Source organism: Rousettus aegyptiacus, unplaced genomic scaffold (genome assembly GCF_014176215.1).
Source record: "Rousettus aegyptiacus isolate mRouAeg1 unplaced genomic scaffold, mRouAeg1.p scaffold_m13_p_2, whole genome shotgun sequence".
Taxonomy (NCBI): Eukaryota; Metazoa; Chordata; class Mammalia; order Chiroptera; family Pteropodidae; genus Rousettus; species Rousettus aegyptiacus.
The window spans coordinates 26157901-26182165 of NW_023416295.1; the positions used below are offsets into that span (position 1 = coordinate 26157901).

The following is a 24265-nucleotide window of genomic DNA, read 5'->3' on the forward strand; positions in this document are numbered from 1 at the left end:
CTCTTGATGTGACTCATATAAACAGATTTTCAGATGTTAGACTATCTTTGAATTCCTAGGATAAACTGAATTGAGTCATGGTATAGACACACACACACACACATATACACATATAAATATTATAATATATAATAATATATATAATATCAAATGTAAGATTAAGGATTTGATTGACTGATATTTTATTAGGAGTTTTACTTCTTTGATCATAAGAGAAATTGGTCTGTAAATTTCCTTTCTTATATTGTCCTTGCCTCTAGTTTCAACTGCTTTTTGGTTTTGATGAATTTGGGTCTAAAGTTAGAAATGAGCTTCACTTATTGGAAGGTGAAGAGAAATTTCAGGATCAAGGGGCAATAGCTGTGTTCTGGGGATTTCCCTAGGGTTTCCATCCTGGGCTAAGTGCAGTGAGCTGGAAACACTCTTAAGGATATACCATTTCCCATTATGGAGGAGAACTTTGAAATATCAGAATGCGTAGGTCATCTAGGCTGCTAAATTAGCAGATTATTCTGAACCCAGTGCCAGGGCTCCAGATAGCAGAGTCCGGCAGTGCATGGCGAGTGTGCAGGCCTCATATGGAGCAATTTGGGGAGCAAGGAGTCCCAACCGACATCATGAGACAGCTTTTTGGAGTGGTGGCAACTTCCAGTCTGCAGATTCTGGGGCAGTGGCATCACCTCAACTCCTGGACACACACTTCTGGTCTCCCTGTTTTCTCCACAGTTTTAAGAGAAACTGGCTACCCCTCACTTCTTTGCACAGGTTGAGCAGTCATTATACTTCTTTCTTCTGGAGCTGTTTACCCCTGCAGCCAGGAACTGCCCCCGAGGAAAGGCCTTGAAAACTAAACTAAATTGAACTAAACTAAACAAAACACCCACAGACACTGAGTAAAGACATGGGTAAACTTGGTTTCAAAAATCAGCTGCAACTTTGCATAATTGTTTTGATTTCTAGACCTCAGGTTACTCTATCTATAATATAAAAGAATTTCTAGGAATTCTAAATAATCTCCCAGATTCATGCTGGCTCAAAAAAAATGCTGCCATAATTTCGTACCGTTTTCCCGACTTTGTACCTATTTCCTAATCAGAAACACATGGATAGAGTTACAACCCTTGAAGAGCCAAGGGCTTGGAGTCATAGAAACCTGGGTTCATATCTCAGCTCCTCCACTTACTGGCTGTGTTACCTTGGGCAGGTTACCTAACCTCTCTGAACCTCATTTTCCTCATCTGTGAAACAAGGATAATGCACTTTACCTCATAAGGTTGCAGTAAGGATAAAATGAGATAAACTAGTTCATAACCTTTCAAAGAATACAAAGACTGGTAAAGCTGCTTCCTTCAAATTGGGTTAGCTGCCTGTACCTGGATTTAAGCAAAAGAAGGACTTATGCAGAGCACTCAGTCAGTCCTCTAAGAGTAAGCCCCCACCCCAATGAGACTGATTTGGAAAGTGAAAAAATCATCATGTTATCAGCTTAGAAACAAGTCCCTTCTGACAAAGTACGATTTATGGCTACTGAAATTAAAGTTTTTAGGAAATAGACTAATAGCTAACCTTTAGTGAGCACTTACTCTGCGTCAGGGACTCTTATAAGCACATTACACATATTTGCTCCTTATTGTCACAACCATCCTGTGAGATATGTACTATTAGAATCCCTATTTTACAGATGATGAAAGAAGATGCCCAGAGAAATTCAGTAACTTACTGAAGGCCACACAGTAAGTGGTGTAGCCATGACTTAAACTCAGAGAATCAGACTGGATAATCAGTGCTTTTGATCACTCTGATAATGCTGCCTAAACAGTGCCCTCCAAACCTCCCACCCCACTATTTTTAAAAGATTTTTAAATCCTTTTTAAACATTAGCATTTATCATTCAGGACAAGCAAATACCTTCTTTAACTTTCTGCAGTGACACTTCACTGCATTAAAGACTGTGTGAATAACCTTTATGGAACTCAGCTGGAGCTTGTCCCTCTGTCATGAGACGGGAAATCTGTTTTGAATGACTTGGTCGTTGCTTAGATTTGGCTATGTTCTGTGTTGCCTAAAACCTCCATTGCACTTGGCCAAGACCTTGGAGCCTTGTCAGTGTTCATATTCTGCATATGTGATTTATGACATGAAAGATCTAGAGACTGGCACACGTTACCCTGGCTATTATCACTCAGTTTTGAAAATGGAGGTGACAAGAGCCTTATGTTAGCAGAAATCCAGCTTAAAAGCTTGACCAGACCCAGAGATTGGGCTACTATAACATTTTATTGTCTGATATCCAGAAGCAGTGAAATATTTTTAAATGAGTATACACATTAATTATTTTTGTCTAGAATGCCAACTGAAAGAAATAGTAAAGGACGTAAACAGAAAAAGATCAAGTTTAGGGTGAAATTCCAAATCCATGACTTTGCACGCTTATTTTCAGCAAGCTCTTATGGTTTCTCTCACCCCATGGGGGTACAGATGCCACATGGAGGATCATGGTGTCATTTCAGATTGGTAATCATCGTGATAACCAACTTGAGATTAATATTCATTAAAGGACTACTGTACATGAATTATTTCATTTATTCCTAATGCGACCTTATGAGGGAGTGCTGTTTTCAGCCTCTGTTGAGAACACTGAGGCACAGAGAGGTGGAGGTAGTACAACTCCAGAGACCATGCTCTCCACTCACTGCTAAGATCGCTGTTACCAGCCTAAATAGAGCATCTTATGTGAATTAGAGAAAGGTGTCCCTGTAGAAAATTCAAACCCTTATGGGGTTGACGTACCTAGTGCTGGATGCTTGGCTTATGGGGAAAGAGCACAGACTGGATTTCAGCCCCCATTTTCTCCCTCTGCTGGGACCTTCGTGATCAAACTACAAGCACAATTCTGTCTGGCCCTGCGGGCATCCCTTTCTTGAGAACGCGACAGTATCGCGTACATCTGTTTTCACTCCTGCAAGAAGCAAGGAGGATAAAGAACAGCTCTGCTATCTGGGCTTAGCCAACTGCAGCATCATACGACATGCCTAGGTACCCCTAGGGAAGAACTAGAGCCTAGTTCAGGATCTGGGAAATTGAGAAATTGAACTATGCCAGAAAGTCCAGTTCTGGGCCCAATATTTCCTAGAATCATTGTCATTATCAAATGAAGCACCATTTTTGGAGGAAGTCACATTCAAGCAGCTTTAGCCACCCAGAACTGTGGTTGACAGGGGCTGGGTCTCTAAAGACGCTGGTCCCCCCTCTGTTGGAATATTATTCCTCTAAGCAGGAAAACTCATCTACCTCACCTACATATCCAAGACCCTGTGGAAGCAGGAGGAACTGAGAGGTGGAAGTTCCATGTGGGACCTTTTCGTAATGCCCACAACTAAAGTGTCCACTCTTTTCCATCAATCTGGAGCCACTGGCAGGAAAGAAATCTTTCAGTAAGTCCAAAGACATAAAAGCATGCTATTATCAATTGGCTTGTGATGCACTAAAAACACATCAGAATCTGAACTTGGCACTTTTGTCTATATTCTAACTTCCAACCCATGCCTGAGAGGAAATGGAAAGGTCATTCCCCATTAATGTCCTTGAACAGGGCAAACTTCACCCGACAGTTATCATAACAACACTACAGAACCCAACCGGGCTGTCTCTACCTTGTGTGTCCTGATGATTTTCTCCGAGAGCTTCTCCTGGTTCACGATAATCCAGTTCATTTCCACTTTCCTGTTAGGTTAACACACAACAAAAGATAACATAAGACAAAGTAAATGCAAACACTCCTGTGGTCTATGCCCTTTGGTAAAAGGGGATCCAGTTTTATTGTTTCTTCTCTTTCTTTGTCACCTTGTTTTAACTTAAGTGTCCAAGAAATCTGCTACCGGTGCAACTTGCCCTAAAGAGCCAGGTAGGTTTAGCTGTGGTGCTGAGTGAGCACTGTTAGGTTCTTAGTTGACCTTCCCTTGTAGGAGGCTTGTCCCATTCATCTGTGCAGGGCTCCACACCTGGCATACATGGGCGTTAGCTGGGAGGTGAGGAGAAGAATGTCACAGGCAAAGGCCAATGGGCAGAAGAAAGTGGGGCACCTCCAGGGGCCGCAGGGAGGACTAGTATGATGAGAGCAGAGACTGAGAGAAGTAGGAAGGGCGAGGAGGAGTCAGGCCCCCAAGGCCTTGAAGGGAGGTAAAGACTTTGGTCTTTATCCTGAGAACAAATGAAATGCACTGAGGGTTTAAGGAGGGGAGGAAAAGGGTCAGATTGGCCTTTTGTGGAGGTTTCCAGGATTATCAGAGATTGGGGTTCTTATCACATTTAATCCCCTCTCCCTTCTTTCTTAGAGTTAAAAAAGCTGCTTGCAATCTCACCATCCAGAAATCTCTGTAACAGTCGTTTTCAACCCTGGCCGCACATTAGAATTATTCACAGAGCTTTAAAAAATGTGATTCCAAGGACCTAACCCCCAAACATTAAAATTAGACTTTCTGGAACTCAGGCATTTTTAAGTCTTCTTAGGTGATTCCAATATGTAGCCAGGACTGAGAATCACAGGTCTTCTCTAGAGCATTGGAGAAGCAGCTCTTTAATTGCCCAAGTGACCTCGCAGGTAGAGCCAGTGACCCAAGTAAAGCCTAGTGTGTCTGCAGAAGCCAGCTCTTGGCCTTTGTCACTTGGATCTCTGCTTAATCCACAGCCTCATTTCAGCTATAGAGAAGGAATGTGATGTGGGGGGCCCCAGAAGTCCCTTTAGTGACAATCAGTTTTGTATTTTATTATCAAATACCCAAGCTGCTTTGAGAATCGATTATCTGCTAATTTGTTTGACATTCTTTTCTCACTCAGTGGCTTTTTACCCTACTTGTTAGCTTAGTGTTTTAGCTGATGAGATTTTCTGACATAAAAAAGCTAGAGCAGTTAAGTAATTTTCTTTCTTTTGCTTTCTCATTTTGGAGACAAAGCAGATTTTTGTCTGATGCATTAAAAAAAAAATCATCCCTGAATAAATGGAAAAGATTTAAGAAAATTATTGTAGGAAAAACTTGCCTTAATCATAGTAAATTGCTAAGTTGGAAGACAAGAAAAGAAATAAATTTTTAAAAATTCCTATTTGTAAATCCTTTAAATCTAATAGGAAATTGGATTAAAAGAGAGAAATAAGCTTCCTTCTTTTGAAGAATTTTGAAGCCAAGAAGGATAAAACTTTGAGCTTAATAACATGTAGCTATGAGCCTTCAGGGGCAAGAAATATTCTTCTCATTTCACAGATGGGGCGATGGAGGAAGAGAGAGAGAGAGCCAGAGATTTGAAAAGAATCTTCTGGTGAGTCCCTTTTAAAAAAAGAAATAGTCTTAATTTAAAATTTCATCATTGCTTAGAAAAGTGTCAGAAAGCTACCATTTTTACATATATGAACAAACATGTGAAATGACTTACACCTAAGGTCATTCATTGCAACAGATTGAACACAACCTAAATGTCCCATTGGTTGGGATTTGTTGAATAAATTACAGTAATTCATACAATGAAATACTATGCAACTGTTAAAAAGCATCTTTTTATGAATTAACGTAGAAAGAACTCTAAGATTTATTAAGTAAAAAAGAGTATTGTGAATAATGTGTGTAATATGTTAAAATATGTATAAAGTATGTATGTATGTATCTATGTATTTATTTATCTGCATTGGTGTATATATGCAGACTCCAACTCAGGAAGGGTACACAGGAAATTAGCAACGGTGCTGTCCAAGGGGAAGGAAACTGAGCAGCTGGAAGACAAACCCTATTATAGTTAAATATTTTAAACCTCTGAGTATATTTTGGATTCAAAATTTAAATTAAAAAAAACCTGAAACTAAATAAAATGCTGTCTGTCACTTTTAATATGAATTACGAATGCAATGACTAAAACTGAGTGATTGAAACCCAGGTAATAATACTTAGTGAGTGAGCAAAACGAACTAAAGGACTGAAAAATCAAATCCCAGCTCTGTTATGCTGGCCAAGTCATTTGCTCTTCATCTGCTCATTCAGCTCACGAACATTTATTAAGTGTCTGTCGTGTGCCAGGCACTGGGTGCACCAAGCTGAAGGATCTATTTGTAATAAGCTCACCGACTTGCAGAAAAATGACAAGAAATCTCAACTGTTGCAATGCAGTGTGATAAATGTTGTGACAGATTATGACAGGTTCCTGCAGGACCTCACAGGAGGTGAAGCTAAATTAGGCCAGGAAGGTTTGTTTACCAGTGGACATGGTGCTAAGTCTTGCAGGGAAGGGTAAGTAGGGCAGTTCCTGGCAGAGGAAGCAGCATGTGCTGGTGAGGGGTTAGCCTGGTGTGGCTGCAATGCATGGACAGTAGGAATTAGACATGAGCTCGATCTTACATGTTGCAGTTTGGAGTTTTAAAACATCACATTTGTTATATTTTCTATTTATAAAAGAAATACTTTGATGCCTGGATTTCACCGGAAGGCCAATGGGGCCATGGTAGGGAATCTCAAGCAAACCAGGAACATGACTAAGCTGTATTTAGAAAGACAACTGGCAGCAGTGTGGTATTGTAGGGCTGGGAGGGGGAGAGGTGGATGGCGATAGAAACAAACACTTTGTAAACACAAACTGCAGCTCTGAAACCAGAGAGACAGTTGGGGTGCAGGTCCCGGAGCATGACGGCCTGCACTGCAGCTCTGACTCTTCCACTTCCTGCCTTTCAGATTTTGCAAGTTACTTAGCCTCTGGCCCTTCGCTTCCTCAGCTGACAGGGCTGAGCAAAGTGACCTTAAGTTTTCATCTGTCCTTGAAGAAACTTCCACCTGTCCTGCCCTCTACCCTCATGCACAGGACCCACTCTGAGCATGGTACTTTTAGCCCCACAGCTGGCCTTCGTAAGGAACTGAGGGGAGCATGGAGGAGCATGTGGTGCAGAGTCAGATGTGGGGCCTCCAGTCAGCCGAGAGCTATCATTGAACCTCAGTCTTTCCACCTGTGAAATGGGAATGATAATAAATATTGTAGAGAGTTTTTAAAAGGCTTAACTAGGAAAATACATTCAGAGATTCTATGTAACATACCATGTAACACATGCATTTAAATGACTAATATCATTACCTTCTTAATGATGGGGAAAAATCAGTATCTCATTTGAGTTTCATCTTCAAGGTGGTACAACTTTTCATGTGTATTAAAAAGATACCATACTTTTTCTTTATAAAGAAAACCAATTTGTGAAATTCATAATGTATCTTGTATTATTAAGATTCATATATATTAAATATCCATTTCTCTCCCAGGTCCCGAAGCCAGACCAAAACTTTCAATTAAATTATTCACGAGAACAGAATAGATAGACCTCATCACTGTCAGGTATTGTGGGTTTTGTGGCTTCCTCTGCTGCCACCCATGTCACAGATCATCATCTCACCTCACAGTCCTCAGTTTCTTCATCTGCACAGTGACGATGTGCACACTTACCAACAAGGGAGGTGGGAAAATTAAATAATGTTCAATATACGAGGGGCCTGGCCCTTAGCACGGATCGGTCTATATTTGCTCCTTTCTCCTACATGATTTGAATCCTTTATAGATGTGAACATTCTTTGAAAATTATTACTTCATACTATTCTTGCCTCACTGTTGACAGGAAGGTATGGAGATCCCTGTGTTATTATCTCCATTTTCCTAAAGAGGAAGCAGAGTCTCAGAAGGATTACAGGGTCACTCAGAGTCAGAGAAGACCCAGGGCTTCCCAGCTCCTGGTCTGATCCTTTAGCATTGGTAATAGTCCACTATTAATCCTGGGCCCCTTTCTTTTGGAAATGTAACAGACTCAATGTCCTGAATGTTTTTCCTGGCAATGTTATTATTCAAGTGTCCAGAAATCATTGTATCTTGAAACCAGCTTGTGATACCTCTATAGCTCTCCTGACAGTAGCCAAGAAAGCATGTTTAAAGGACTCTAGACACCAGAACTTGTTACCTGAGGGGACTGTTCCATCTTAGGACAATGTCTTAAGACAAACATTGTTTCTGTTACTTCCCCTTGCTGAAATCCATGCTGTCCCTCTCCTGCATGGCCATGGGATTCAATGGCAGCGACAGTCATCCTCTGCCTAGTGGGATATGCCTACACCTGCCTATGTAAGTGAAACCTGGGGCTGGCCACAAACTAGGGTGGGGTGCGGTGGTTGTGTGCTGCTCAAAGTCTTGTACACATTTCAGGCAGGTTCCTCTACCTCGAGTTTGAGGACACCAAGTGACAACTGCCTGTGTGACGACTGTAAGGTGGGCTTTTTCCTACTCTTCACATCTGGGCATAATGTACCTATGTTTTGATGTCAATGTTGAATATAAGCATATTCAATTCTGTATCAATTGGTGTTATTGATATTTTCTTCCTCACTACCTAACCCTGATAACTGATTAAAGTCCTGAGGGGGGCTGGGGAATCTCTATCCTAATTTAGTCATCAACTACCATTTCTTTTTCAAAAACAGATTTTTAAAAAACATGGTTAAATTTTTATGTGAACCCAGATGTACTCTGAATCACTCATGTTTAAATCTAAGCCTGATACAGGTTATCTTATAAAATGGGCTCTGGTGTTGCCATCAGTGTTATAATGAGGTTCTTAAATTTGAAGATTCCATGGTAATAACTGAGATATAAATGAGTCTCTCGCATAACAATCTTGGCCTGCCTCTGCCACAACATCGTGCTAATAGTATCTTTATATCTCCCTCTTAGATTATAGGCTCCTTGGGAGGCCAGGAATAGAGATGATTCATCTCTGCATCCTCAGTGCCTAGCACAGTATCTGACACACAAAGGATGCTCAATATATGTTGTCTGAAGGATTGTTGGGAGAGGAAGCCTTACATTGGCTCTATGGGATGTGGGTGGGAGTGGGGGGAAGGGCAGAGTCCTGTAGGATCAGAAAATCTTCCTGTAACAGATAGGATGAGTGCTCAAGGACAGAATTTTTCTAGAAGCTATGCTAGATGCTTAGCTAACACAGTAAGCAGGGCTTTTGATTGGATCACACTCAGTTGGGGTCTGCAGTGAACCTTTATAGTAGGTGGTTGAAAACATGGACTCTGGATCCATGCTGCCTGACTTTGAATCTTGTTTCTATCACTTACCAATTGTCTTGACATTTGGGAAGTTACTTAACCTCTTAATGCCTTAGTTTTCTCCTCTATAAAATGGGATACTACTACTTACTTCTTAGATTCATTTTGTGAACTAAATGAGTTCCTGCATGTAAAACTTAAAACACAGCCTGGCACAGACTAGGTGCTCAGAAATATTACCAATTGTGATTATCTGCATCTCTTTCCATGGCCCTTCTCTGCCTCAGTATTTTTATCTCCGACCCTCATCCCCTGAAATGTGCAATGCTTCCTACGTGAAAGAAGTGCCCTGTGGACAGACAGGAATTCATGAATGAATTTTTTAGAATGAGTTGGTATGTTTATAGCTCCAGATGCTGAGGACAACCTGTGCATCTTTCTCTGTTTGGACTCACTATCCTTTTATATACAACCCTAAGATTTGTGTCTTTCTACAAAGCAATCCCTAAGAATAAGGGAACTACAATGCCAATAAGGAGAAGTTCTACCTAATGAGAGCTGTTAACACTAAACATTTCCAAGAAAAATTATGATCTTTTGGGCAAGGAACTGGTGTGGAAGTCAGAAAACCTAGTGTGTGCTCCCTGAGTCTCTTGTAGAGGCAGACTGTTACAATTTCTGTGAGTCTTGAAACGAGTAGACTGGAAAGTGGGCCTTAGGAATAACACTGCTTTTCTTTCTATAATATGATGTATATTATCTGATTATATATGTATGGTGTGTTTATGTACATGGTGTATAGTATCCAATATAGTGTATAATAATAAGATGGTGCCAAAATCGCTGAATGAAAAATGTAACACAAAAGCACTGTGGACACTAAATACACAAAAAATTATTGTAAAATTCCCCACTCTGAATTCTGCAGTTTCTAGATGCTCTATAAATATATTCTTATTTCCATAGCAATGATCACCTTTAAACATTCTATACACATTCCCTGAAGCAGGACAAACATCTCAGTCTATTTTGTTTGCTGGTGATGTATCCCAAATGACCAGAAATGAAGGTACATAGTAGGTGGTAGATGCTCACTATGGGTTGAATGAACAATGACAATGATGATGGTTTCCCATCCCAGGAAGTACCAACCACAATTCTTCTAGTCCTAAGGGAAGAACTAAACTGTTGCTAAGCAAAAAAAAAAAAAAAAAAAAAAGGCTAGTTTCATGAATGTCAGTATTTTAGGCTGAATTGTGTTCCTCCAAAATTCATATGTTGACGTCTACTCTCAGTATCTCAGAATGTGACTGCATTTGGAGATCGGGTCTGTAAAGAGGTAAAGTGAGGTCATCAGGGTGGGTCCTAATCCAGTATGGCTGATACTCTTATTAAAAGAGATGAGGGCATGGACCAACACAGAGGGAAGACCATGTGAAGACACATGGAGAAGATGGCTATCTACAAGCCATTGAGAAAGGCCTCAGAAGAAATTAACCCTGCTGATACCTTGTTCTTAGACTTTTTAGTCTCCAAAATTGTGAGAAAATTAATTTGCTGTTTAAGCCACTCAGTCTCTGATATTTTGTTATAGTCGCCCTACCAAACTAATGAATCAGGGTAATTATTTTGAATGATCGTAGCAAATATCTTTTGCTTTGCTGCCCAGAATCATTAATTCTTATTCCAGTTTCATGTGTTCTGTTCTCCTTTTTGGGACACTGTGGCTCCAGGCAGGGGCAGTCAGTGTATTCTATTACCCTGGCCATGGTGATTCATTTGGGCAATGACCCAAGTCGGGTCACTGAGATTCACTTCTGGAATGATCTAGGAAAGAGAAGCCAGTGGTCATCTTGCCACCATGGGAAAAGAGCCTATCTAAGGAGTAAACAAAAGAAAGCAGAACCCAGCCACGGAAAGAAAAGATTTGGAGCAAATACCTGACCCCTTATCAAAGCCCCACCTTGCAGAGCTAAGATTGGGGTTGCCCAGAGAAGAGGTAACATGAGAACTCTGGATAAGCTGAGGTTAGCAGGGTGACCCTCATGATTTCCAAAGTCCCTGCCAGTTTATCCTGTAAGTATTTGTTTTTTTCTCCTGTTTCTATCTTATTAAAGGTCTGGGATTTTGTCCTCTAGGAAAGTATCTGAGCTCCTTCCATGCCAAACCTTGCTTTGTTCCTGATCAGTTTCTTTTATTCCATGGTCATTTCCAGTCCATTCAGCTCTGAGAGGGGCAAAGATGGGTAGGAAGAGGGCCCTAAGCCAGAGGGCTGTGGGATGAAAAGGAGGATCTATTTATGGAGAACTCAGTGAGCACCTCTCATGTGCCAGGCTGTGTTAGGTGGGGCAGAAAGAAGTATTGAAAAAATAGACAAATGACATTCCCACAACAGGAACTCTCAGTTCCCTTAACTAGATGTGAAGCTGAGCTTGGAAAATAATGAACTCTTAGAGAACAGAAAGCAAGGTCAGACATCTAAAAGAGGATTTGCAGTTGACTTCTAAATAGTTAACTCAAGAATCATTCTCTACAGTAGGAATATCAGCTCTACCAAGTTACAGTGATAAAACAGTAATAATTATTTTAACTACTGTCAAGATAAAGTGAAATATATTTGCCTGTTTTATGAGGTGGTTCAAGGTTATCCTTTCTCTTCTCTGTTCACTGTCCCCTACCATCTAAACCAGACACCCAATTGATTTGTTCCCGATGGCTGGCTGTGATTACTGTCCTAATTTGTTCTTTCTTCATCTGCTACAAACTGCCTATTTTCTGTCCCTTCTGATAAAGCAGGAACTCTGAGGGACTTCTGAAGCTGTTTTTGTACCATGCAGAAGTGTATTAACTGGAAAGCCTGTGTATGTGTCTATAAAACCCCTCGTTTTCTCAGTGTGAGATCACCTTCAGGAACGGCATCATGTCGATGTGCAGCTTGCGCGTGTAAAATTCTTTTCTGTTTGAACATATCAGCTCTTTATTTATACAACTTTGAGGCTCTCCTGTCTTCTGAGCTGCTGCCTCCAAGGACTGCTGGGCTCCCTGTGAAGAGAAGCAGAAAGCCCAACTTTCATAGGAATGATATACAGTGTGACAAGAGCCAGTCCAAATTCCCAAATATTTATAGAAAGTAATTTTCATTGTTGGAAAACTAATAGTAAAACCAGTTTTTACCATGGAAGATGCAAGGGACCCATATGTGTACAGAATAACTTGAGACTGGTTGTTAGTTCGTACCTGGAGTTGATGTAATGAGAAAGTGGAAAAGGGACCTTGCTATGTTCCAGGGTTGTAATCACTTTATTTAAGCCTCACAAAAAAGTGGGTGTTACTATTCCCATTTCACAGAGGAGGAACCAGAGGCCCTGGGAGGTTAAGTAACTTGCCCAAAGCCATACTGCTGGTAAACAGCTGAGCTGAAGTCACTGTCTGCCCAAGACTCCTTTTTTAATGAGATCTTTTTGATACTTCTATAGCTTCCATGAATGGTTATCAAATCTGCCTTGCAGCAAATAAAGTTATAGCAAGATTCCAGTTTATTTCTAAACTTAAAATGTATTTGCTATGTTAGGAAGAGTAATTTGAACAAAATAAAAACAGAGAAGGAAGGAAGAATGGGCTAATGGAGGCCCCAAGGACTTGCCAATCTTTTGGGCCATGCCTTCTCCTGTCACCACAACATGCAAATGGTGTCATGTTTCAGAGCACTACAAAGCTGGATCTGAAGTTGCTTTCCAGCCCACGCCTCATGCTGCAACCTGGGTGATCTTCCCAAGATGCAAACCTGACATCACTCCTCTGCTCAAAATCTTCAAAGGCCCTCACCCTCAGAATGAAGGCCTACCCGCTTAAAAGGTTTACAAGACCCTTCCTGCCTGCCTGGACTATCTCTCCTGCCTCATTTAATCATTCAACAAATATTTATTGAGTGGCTTTTCTATGCCTGGCAGAGTGAATATGGCAGTGCAAGAGGTAGACAGAAGTCTCCACCCTCATGAAAATTGCACATACATTCCACTGAGAGGGAGGAGGTAATAAGCAAGTGGAACATAAGTTATTTCTGAAGGTGATTTGTGATATAGAGAAAAATAAAGCAGAGAAGTGAGTGAGGAGCATCTGGGAATGGCAGTGGAGACTGCAATTTTAAGCAGGGAAGCCAGGGAAGGCCCCACAAGAAAGCAATGTTTGAGTAAAGCTCTGAAGAAGGCAAGGGAAGGTTCTGTGGGGCTCTCTCAGGGAAGTGTGTACTCACTGTGGGAACAGCAAGTGCAGAGGGCTACCTACCATCAACGCCTACATTTCAGCTCCTGGAGCAAAGCCATCACGCCTGCCCTTCCTTCTCCTGGGAACATGCTCCTTCCTTCTAATTCCTCCTCATCCTTCTGACACCTCCTCATCCTTCAAGGCTGGCTCATCTGTGCCTCCCACGACACCCAGAGCACTGAGCACTTCTCGCCATTGCCCACAGTGAGGCTCACGCTTGCATAGCCACCTCTCCTCCCCACCTGACTATAAGCTCTGTGAGGACAGGGACCAGACTGTCCTGTTCCCATGTAACAGCAGCACCTGGTACAGGGTCTAGGGATGAATATACACTGATAAACATTTGTTGAATAAAAGAGTAACAATCACATTGGGGGCAAGTTACATGGTATGGCCTAGCTCAGTTCACATGGGGAGGGCCAATGAAGACACCTTATAGAAAGTATGAGCTGACCTCCTCTGTGTAGCACGGGCTCCTTATACCCAAGGAAGAAGTTATTTGCTATTTTTCAGGGCTGATTTGCTGGGGTCACATATATTAGTATGGCACGAGATCACCCTGGGTGGGGTTTTGATCATTTCCATATTTTCTTGGAGACTAACTCTAGGATGTCTGTCTCTCCAGGCTGTCATAAATTCTCCCTCCCATAATGTTTATATTATTTTTAATATTAATGATGAATTAACTCTTTTATTCAACAAATGTTTATCAGTGTATATTCATCAGTAGGTGGGTCCCCACAAGCAGCCATCATTCCTATGAACACTCATGCCCTTTTCCTCTGTTTTGAAATGTGGCTAGAGATGATTTTTTTTCTGGACAAATACATATCCAATTTTTTATCATCTCAGCCATATATCTGATTAGTTTCTCTGAGACAGCCCCTCCCCATTTCTAGATCAAATGAAAGTATTTGGTCCAAGCTAGAATCAGACAGAGCATTTCAAGCTTTTTAGCTTCCAAAATCATGCATAAATCACTGAGTGGAATAATAGAAATCAGACAATACTGATTTGAGGGGAATTTCTCCATTACCTCTAAGAGACAATTTTGTTGACAGTTCCAACGGCTGGAATTACTTTAACTCTTTATATGGGGTTCAGATTGAAGAGTGGGGAGTTGAGAGACTTTGAGAAAAGTCCCTCCTAATTACTTGACCTATAAATCTTTTGATAAAACAATTCTCTTGACTGTATGGCTCATCTCCCTAATGTTTAGGGGCCATCAATTCAAGCTCAAAGGAATGTTTTCAGTGAAGGCTCTGTAGTCACTGGAATGAGAAGTATTGTTTTTGCTTATTATGTTTAAGAGTTCTAACACATAAATGATAGTGAAAGGAGGCTTTGGAAATGGGAAGAAAGAAAAGAGGATTCTGAGAGGTAGTGAGAAAAGGAGAAATCAGAAAGTTGGAAACAAGGAAAGAAAGCCATCCGTTGGGGGTGGTTTTTCATTTATTTATTAAACAGATATTTATTGAGTGATATTATATGTGTTAGAGGAACAAATCCATGAATAAGCAGGATAATTTTAGATAGTGATAAATCTGTAAGGACAAAAAAATGGTGATAGAATTAAGGTTAATGTGGAGTGGATGGGACTTGCCTTTGGGTAATCAGGGAAGATCTCTCTGAGGAGGTGACATTTGAGGAGAGAGCTAAGTGACAAGAAGGAGTCAATCTTGGAGGGATCTATCTTTAACAGTCAGTGTATCTGATTATTTGGAGGTAAAACCAGGTAGGAATTCTTTGAAAAGGAAACTAGAATTCCTGAGTTCTAGGCCTGTTCTGACCCAGCCTTCTGGGCTCCATCCCTGACCCCATGAGGCACCCCTCTGTTTTCTGGGTAGGAGAGTCGCCATAATTGACACTTGCAAGCTCTTGGGCTATTTTGAGAGCAAAGACAGCAGAATAAATAGTGAACAGGAGTCAAGATCTCTGAAGGTATAGAAAAGAGAAGAAAACACAAGGTGGACAGAAAGGAAGAAAGATGGAGGAAGCAGAGGAAAGCAGAGGTGCATGAAGATTTTTTGTTGCTTTTATGTGCATGCTTTCGTGAAAATGATCACAAAGCTGATGGAAAGGTGAAGTGTTTAGCAGAAAAATCAAAACCCATTCCTTCACCTATTGTCCTGTAAGTACTTTAATATTTCTATGTCCCTTGCTAAAAACACCTGGAAGCCTTTCTCTTCAGTAAATGAAACAATAAAGATTAATAAGTTAATTTGGTAAAGCTGATTTGAATTGCACAGAAGGTGTTGCGTAAATACTTGGCATTTAAAACGTTATCTGACATTTAAAAGGAGATGACTGTTAATGAATTCGAGAGCTAATCTTATACTCTTACAGACTGAGCCATGGAAAATCCAGGATTATTATCTTGTTGTAAACATAATATGATTCAGTCAAAAGCCAGAATAAAAGAGAGCTATCAGCTCTATACAAATATCCTTACACACACATATATAATGCAGCAAAACTTACAGAGGACCTCTGCTACATTAAATAAATATCATTTATTTTCTTACTCTTAGATTATAATAATTGAGCTACGAACTCAAGGAGAAATGCTTCTCCCAATAATTTTTCCTCCTCCTTTCAACTTGTGTATTTTGAAGGGTCACTACTGCAGTTGACTCCACAGTTATTGGGATATATTACCTTAAGAAGGAAAGGAGATTCTGAACCCAGCCAGCTGGATCTCCACCTGTGGGTCCCACAAAGCCACCAAAGATATGAATCTGTCTTGTAAATGTCTCTGGGATTTTCCTCTTTACTTCTCTCACTCCTTTCTAATTGGGGTTCCCCATCTCTGTAGCTGTGGCTTAATAGCTCCAAGAAGAACTATTGTCCCTCATTAAGGAGGCTGCAACACTCTTGCTGTCTAACTGCCTCCTACGCAACTCACAAACAACTTCATTCTGCCTAAGAGCAAGCTGCCAAGAGTCTCTGGGAACCTGTGGGCAAGCTGAGTTGGAGGAAGAAAAAAGAAGGAAGAAGAACCTTTGTAGCCAAGATCTGAAATGCGTTGGGGCACACACCCCACCATTATCTTAATGCATGGAGAGCAGGGTCGGGAGGCCTTTGCAGAAACCCCTATGTGGTTTATCAAGTTGTCACATCACACCTCTGTGCACACAGGGCATTTGTCCCCTCCTGTGAGCAAACAAAAGGGAAAGAGTCAGTCTCTTCTTTGGACCCTAGGCCCCCTACTTGGCTGAGAGTCTGTCCCTCCACTTCCCTGGGGGGATGAGGGGATCTGAATCCCAGTGGGGATGGATAGATCTGAGAGATCTAGTTACTGGGGGGTTGGCGGGCAGAAGGGCTGGGATTCTGAGCATCCCCCTAGCCATGCCCCCTGCTGGGTGGTAGGGACCAAGTCCTGGAAAGGACCATTCCTGCCAGGAGCTATGGGCTGAAGGGCTGGCAAGTTTCTCTGTGCTTGGCCTTCTCAGGTTGTTATTTCTTGGCCATTTCTTGGCACTAAAAGTAGGCGATATGAATGGGGGACACAGGGCTGAGCAGGACATGGAACTCTGCGGCTCCCACAACTGGGCTGCCTGGAGAGGTCCGAGTGGGCCAGGGGCTTCTTAGACTCTATCAGCTTGGAGGGGACCTAGCTTGTGCAAGGCTGGCCACCCCCAAGTCCCACTCTGAGACTGTGTCTCTGTCTAGGCTTCCCTGGCCTGGAGGAGCAGGAGACCTCTAGTCTTCAGGAAGCCAGATGGAGCACCAGGATCTCAATTCAACAAGCTGACTTGACTGCTCGCACTCTTTATGAGGGGCAGGAGGGACCCCAACCCACGGCGTGATTCTACCTACCACAAGTCTGCCCAGTGTTTCACATGCTGCTCACCCAGGATCGTCATGTTCCTCTTGGCCAGCCAACATCCTGGCCCACTTTTTATGTTCTAAAGGCTATTTGGTGCTGCTGAAACGGGCTAAGTGGACAGTTTAAGGATCCCACAAGGAGGCTTGGTAGAGATTCAGTTTGGTTGGAAGCCAGAGAAGAGCTTTTTTGTTCCTCTCCTGTCACGAATTTTGGTCTCCATTGACTTTTTACATCTCAACCCCATGGAAGGAGATTGTACAGCAATCTCCTGAATGTCTAGCTAATTAGCCCAATAGCTAGCAAACATCAGGCCTGGAAAGGAAATGCTGCAATCTCCAGTATTAGCTTTTGTGAGGGACTCATTTGGTTACTTTTGCCAAGGCATTCAGCTTTCTGTGTCTCAGTTTCTCTACCCTCACTGTGTGTTTCAGGGAGTTTTGATAATGAATCTCAGGGCACTTTAATTCCAGGGCTTCTAGTATATGGAAAGAAGTCTTATCTGTGAGTTCTAATTGATACTATCCTCAGTTTAATTAAGTGCTTTGTTGACACAATAGAATCATTGTTGATCTGGCTTAGCAGAAGCTGGAGGAGAAAAATTTTAAGCCAAAATAGTAATCTCTCCTGCCCCAGGGGAGGCAGAAGCTAGCTTTTTCTGTGAGGGGGAGTCTGGCTGTATTCAGGCTGGAACTTTGCCAGTAACTGAGAGATGACGCATCCTATTTTAGACTGGGAGATGGGAGGTGGTAACATGCGGGGTGGGAAATCTGAACAAGTCCCTTGTTCCTTCTAACCCCAAATTTGACTTTAACCCTAAACTGTGAGACTTCCTTGTTGTGTTGGCTCTGATGTGACTTTCTAATCTGGCAACCAAGAGAGTGGGAATCTCAACTTGCAAACTGATTCCATTATAAAGTTTATTTTAAATCGGTTGATTTTTACTAGAAAAAGAAATGTTACCCATGGTATTTTGATTCCCATACTGGTCCATAAGAGCTTATCTAACCCATAATTTAGCTGGATTAAGGAATTGAACTAGCATTGTCGCAGTGCTGGGACAGCAGAGGGCTGGAAGAAGAAAAGGGAAGCGGTCCTTTTCCTTTCTTTTCGGACCCTTTCCCTCCCACTGGGTCCTCCTGTCCTATAACCTCTAAGTTTTCCTCCACAGCCTCACGCTATGGGGTTGGGTCCCTGCTGGGTACTGTGCTTTCAGCTTCAAAATTCCCTGCCTCTTCTTCTTCCCCTGGCTTTCAGCTGTGCTCCCTTAGGTGCAGGGCAAAAAACAATTTTTTTAAAAAGTTCATGATGAGATATGAGAAACCCAAAGCAATTGCTAATAGGCAGAATTTTAAGTAGCGAAACAAAATTCCAGACAGCATGGAGGATATCTGGGGTGGGAGGCATTTGGGTTTCCAGATTGGGAGTCGGGGGTGGGGGAAACAGTTGGTGGATTGGCTCATAGACCTGTCTTCCAAGCTTCTCTTTTTCCTTATTTGAATGCTTAGATTGTATACAAGCTCCAAGTTCTATTTTATAATGGCTTTCAAGACAGAGGGGGAACAGAATAATAATTACTATTATAATTTATTGGGATTGCCTACTGACAAGTATTCTGCTAATCCCTTTCCATGTGTTATTTCATCTAATCTTTGTCAAGACCCCATGAGGAACATATTATTATCTTTTACAGATAAGGAAATGGCGTCTCAGAGCAGTAAAAAAAGCCCTCCTACAACCATGTGGACAGCATGGAAGAAGATGGGATCTCAGTGCAGCTTTATGGGATTCCCAAACCAGTAGGCCTCTTTGCTAGTACAGGCCACGTGTTGAATGGGGCCCTGTCTGTTGTGACATCTGTTTCCTCAACTGCAAAATGGTGATAATAACTTCACCTACCTCACAGGGATGTTGTGAGGGTTAGGGGGAATAATCCTAAACCCTTCTATAGTAAACCTCCAAAACAGCCGGCTGTTATTCCCATTTAAAAAGACCTTCTCAAGACAATGGAGAGATAATTGTTAAAGCTTATGATATGCACATGGAGGTTTGGTTACACTCTTCTTTCTGCTTTTGCATGTATTTGCAATTTTCCATAATAAAAATACAAAAGAAAAAAATTAACTAGGCATCTATCATGCCTCTAGTTGGAACTAGGAGCCAACAGATCAATAAACACATACTTACTGGAATAAATGATAATCGAAATGAAAATTCAACAAATAGATGTCTTTGTTTTGTAATTAAAAACCAACCCCTCTCAGTAAATTATTCTTAAATTGTCAATGGAGTTCTTGGGCTGAAAAGTAATCCTGTGGGTGAGGTTGAACCAGAAGATGAAGTTTGCTTGGATCTTCAAAAAACCTTTGCAGAGTTCCATAACCAAAGCTATTTACAAAAGCAGGGAGCAAGGAAAGGAGGAGAGGGAAGCAGCATGAACTGGGGGCGATGCTGTGCCAGGCCTTTAGAAATGAGAAACAAAGGGTGGGGAGCGAGCAAACTTCTCTAGGTTGGGAAATGCAAACAGCTGAGAGTCCTAAGGATCAGTGCCAGGCCCAATCTTATTAATCGGCCTCAAAAAGATCTCCAAGAAGGGGGCCTAATGACACCTCAATCTGCACACAACTTAAAGCTTTTCCAGAGAGTGAAGTACCAAATCGTGGCAACCAACAGCAGGAAGTAGTACCTGGAGATGGTGTGAGTTGCTAACAGAAATGTCAGTCGATATCATTATCACTGGAAATAAAACAAGCATAATCTTCGCATCCGATTTAGAAGATTAGGGGCCTTTTCTACCCAGGACATGGACCTGAATGTTAACAAAAGATTTATCTGTCACGCCCTGCCCCTAGAGCTACCATGTTCCAGGAACTGTGCTAAACGCATGGGATACAAAGGTGTATAAGGGAGTTTAGATGATAAAGTCTACCTTTAAAGAGTAATAGTTTGTTCTTTTAGATAGCAGCCAAAAGGTTCAACAGAAGTCAGGGTATATAGCTCAAAATGCTAAAACGAAAGGTTACCTTTGTACCCTTATATAAAAACTTAGTGTGTCTACAGGTGTATGTGAGTGTGTGTTTTCTTTGTCCTGAAAGAGGAAGGCTGAAAGGCGATATGAACACCATCTGTGAAACCACCAAGGAAACAGATGGGGTAAGCATAGGTTTATTCAACCTAAATCCCAGTGTGCTAGAATTACAGAGTACTCTTTGAAATCCAAAAGAGGGAAATTTAGGATACATAAGATCAAATATGGATTTATACCCTCGTAAACTTATGAAACCTGAAGTCAAGAGATAATATTGTCAAAACAGAATTGGCTTTGTGAAATGGGAGAAAGGGACAGAAGTCCAGTTTAACAGGGTTTTTAGGACACTACCAAAATTCTAAACCCTACAAAGCAAAAAAACAAAACCCAAGATAAAGCATGTGAAAAAGGATGTTTGCTCTCCCTAACAAAGAGAGAAAACTGACAATGTGAAAACTGTTGAGATGGGTTCTTTCTTATTTTAAACAAAGAGATGCAACTATTCTTGGGAAATCTAATTAAGGGTTGAGCTTGTTCTTTGATACTCTTTACTGACAACCTTTCTGCCCTGACAGCTCTATAAACCAGTGGGCTCAGGGGCCCTCTTGTCCCAAGCTTACATGGACAAATCTGGATAGACAAGAGAGTTTCATACTTTGAGATCTAAACTTTTCAGAAAAAGAAGGAATTCATTGTTCCCCAAGGTCTAAGATCAGAGGGATAAAATGCTAAAAGGGATTGAGATCCTTAAAAGGAGAATCCTGATAGCACCTATCCAACAGTCTAATAAAACCTAATTAATGTTAAATAATTTTAACCAACAGTAGAATGGCTCTGTGGTATTGACCCTTGTTTAGCTTGCTGTGTACTTGTTGTTTACTGTGACCCTTAGATCATTTAAAACCAGACTGGAATAAAACCAGGCATCTTAATAATCTATTTTTTTTTCTTACAGGGAAATTTCTGAAAAAATGGAAAATGAGAACAAAATTAAAACAAAAAACTCAACTAAACACATCCCTAATTTCAAATTAGTGTGACTGCACTTTTTACATGCATTATTTGCAAATATTTTCCTTACAGGTGCATTTTTTTTTTTTTTAACATATTGTAATCATGGTTGACATTATTTTAACTTCTACTTTTAAAATTAAATTGGTGGTTCTCACTGAGGGTGATTTTGCCCTCTAGGGGACATATGGCAAGGTCTGGAGACATTTTTTTATTGTCACAACAAGGAGTAGTTGGAGTGTACTGCTGGCATTTAGTGGATACAGGCTAGGGATGCTGTTTGGCATCCAGCAATGGACAAGAAAGCCCCGCCCCCCGACAAACAATATCTGGCCCCAAATGTCAGTGGTGTTGAGGCTGAGAAACCCTGTATTTAAACTGTTAATATTAAATCAGTTTCTAGTCTGAACAAGCATCATTATTTTATTATTATTATTATTTATTCATTTATTTATTTATTTAGGTGAGGCAACTCTTGGTTGACCTCACAGATGGCAAGGATCTTGTTGGTTTACAATCCCTGATTTTATTTTTAATTTTTATTTTAAAAATTTTTTAAATTTATTTTAAATTTATTTTTTAATTTAAAATTAGGTGGTCTCCCATCCAAGTACTAACCAGGCCCAGCACTACTTAGCTTCAGAGATCAGACAGAGTCAAGCTTATTCAGGGCAGCATCATTTTTTAACGCCTAAATCAAGACCCTCACTAAGAGGGTTATGTCACAATTTACTTAATTTCTCCAATGTTGGACTATTAGGCTGTTTCCAAATTTTCTCTGTTATAGATAATGCCACAATGGACATCTTCAGTCACTTTTTACTTTGCCAAATTAATTTCCTTAGGATAAATTCCCAGAGTTCAGAAATACTGAATCAATGGGTACAAACATTATTTTTATGTTTTAGAAGTCATGCTGCCATTTTGCTTAACTAATGGATTGAAACAAATTACGACCCACCAGAGTATGTAAGTTTTAACAAAACCTAGTTAGTACTGGGAGTTACTATTAAAAAAAGTGAGAGGAGACAAACACCTCAGATATAAAATGGTACCTCCAGTTTGTCTCAATTTGCATTTAAATCGCTACTCAGGATGAATATTTTTCCATACTTGTTTTCTATTCCTATTATTTTGTATTTGAATTGTTGATGTCTTTTGCTTATTTTCTTAACTAGTTCTCAATGTTTTCCTTTTAAAATGGAATGTGATCTTTACTGAGGATGGAGAGTAATGCTGTCCTAGTTAGTGCAATTATTTTTAAACTTTTTTTAAAAAAAGTCTTACTTTTGTCCCCCAGAGCATAGATTTGTTAACGTTTCCTCCTAGAATTTTCACTTACAATTTTAAAACTCTTTTTAGGTGCTGGCCACCTCACCCAACTTGAGGCATCTGCACAGAGAGACCCTGGGGAGGAGGAAAAGCATCTCTGGCGATTTGATGCCGGCACAGAGGTAAGACCAGACCTCGGTCTCTGATGGCATTCCAGGAACAAATATCTGTTAATCAAATGAAAGGCCTTAGGAGGAGCCACAAGGCAGAAAGGAAAGTAATGTGAGGGAGAATTTCACATTTTGTGAGGAGTTTAAGGACCCGCATTATAAATAGGGCACCATACCTTTAGGACTCCTGAAGTGGCAATGCTCCATACGCAGCTATTATTAATATGCAAAAAATGCCTTCATAAATACTTGATTCTGTTCACAGTGGGGAGGCAGCTCATTTGAAAGAGGAAATGGGAGCTTGGAGTTGAAACGTGTCCGCTTGTCTCCTTTTTCTTTTTTCATCGCTCTTTTCATCTCCACGTTTCCCCTTGCAGTTTTCTTCCCCGTCTATCCCCGACTTTAACCCCCTCCTCCAACTCCTAGAAAGTGGTTGATGTCAGTTGCTACTCTCATTTCTACTTATGGATTTACCCCCGAAGCCCTGATCCTCGACCAGGTGTGGAAGGGGTGCCTTAGGAGCTAGTTCCACGGTTTGCCATCCTGTGTCCTGGAGGCGAGAGTTCTGATTCTTCCCACTCCCTTCCACAGCGCGTACACCGCGTAGGAAACGCGCAGAAGAGGGTTTTAAATCCAACCAGTAGGGGGCACCCGGAGGCAGCCTCCAGAATCGGGTAAATCCATGAACCCAGTCACGTCTGCAAAACGCCGGCCGTGTGGCTTTCTTTCTTATCCCGGTGTCAGAAATTGTTTCCCAAAATATTCTACCTTTGGGTTTGTTTCGTCCCCCGCCCCCTCCTCGCACTGTGATTAAAAAAAAGTACCAGTATTTTATGTGACTGAACTCTTAATATGGGCAGACCCCAGTGAAAGAGGGGAGGGGGTGAGTCAGTGGTGAAGTTCCAGAAAGGAAGAGCAGAAACTGCTGATGTAGATAAAGATCAATTTTGAGTACTATCCTAGCTCGTTTCAGAATGGGCAGGTGACAATGGAAGGAATCCATTGGATTTGCCATCAAGGTAGGTAACAAATTTGCTGGGCAGAGATTTGTTTCTAAATCCTTTCCAGATGCTTTTTAGTAAACATGAAATTAGTCATTTACATGGAATAGGTTGAGGAAGTAGTTAAAATTGAAGTCAGTGATTAATCTAACAAAGGGTCATTAGCTTCAAGAAGTAAATAAGGGGCTGGGTAAGACAAAGAAGATACCTCCATTTCTCTCACCTCGCCCCTATTTTCTCTGTTTGGGGGGTCATGGGGAATCTCTAGACTTTCCTTAAATAGCTTTCCTTTTAGGGGGCTACTTCTAAAGGAAATAAGATGGTTGACTTGAATGAACCAACTGGTACAGGAGAGAGCAGCCCCGTTCTTTTCACGAAGGAGGCACTAAAGTTCTAAGAGTAAGCTGGTTTGCCACAGCCTTACAGAGGAACCCAGGATTAGAGTTTAAGACCCTCCGTCTGTTGTTCCTCTTTCTGACTGCAAGGTTTGTAATTCAGTCTAGGACTTAATTTGACATGACTGAGCCACTCTTTTATTGTGGGTGATGTTAGTTCCTGAAATACAGCTACGGAGCTGTGTAACTTTGGAGTGTGTTTAGGGTACATGAGGTATTTGCAAGGCCTTTGGA

At 41.2% G+C, this 24265-nt stretch overlaps 1 protein-coding gene across 1 annotated transcript in view; it reads right to left on the reverse strand.

The window, feature by feature from the left end:
• Positions 1 to 24265, reverse strand: part of KIAA2012 (KIAA2012 ortholog) — a 95816-nt gene that overhangs the window by 20488 nt on the left and 51063 nt on the right. The window contains exons 13-14 of the mRNA XM_016161951.2: positions 11970 to 12107; positions 3654 to 3723 (exon numbers count right to left, since the gene is read on the reverse strand). Of these exons, the coding sequence (XP_016017437.2) occupies positions 3654 to 3723; positions 11970 to 12107 (208 nt within the window). The remainder of the gene's footprint in view (positions 1 to 3653; positions 3724 to 11969; positions 12108 to 24265) is intronic.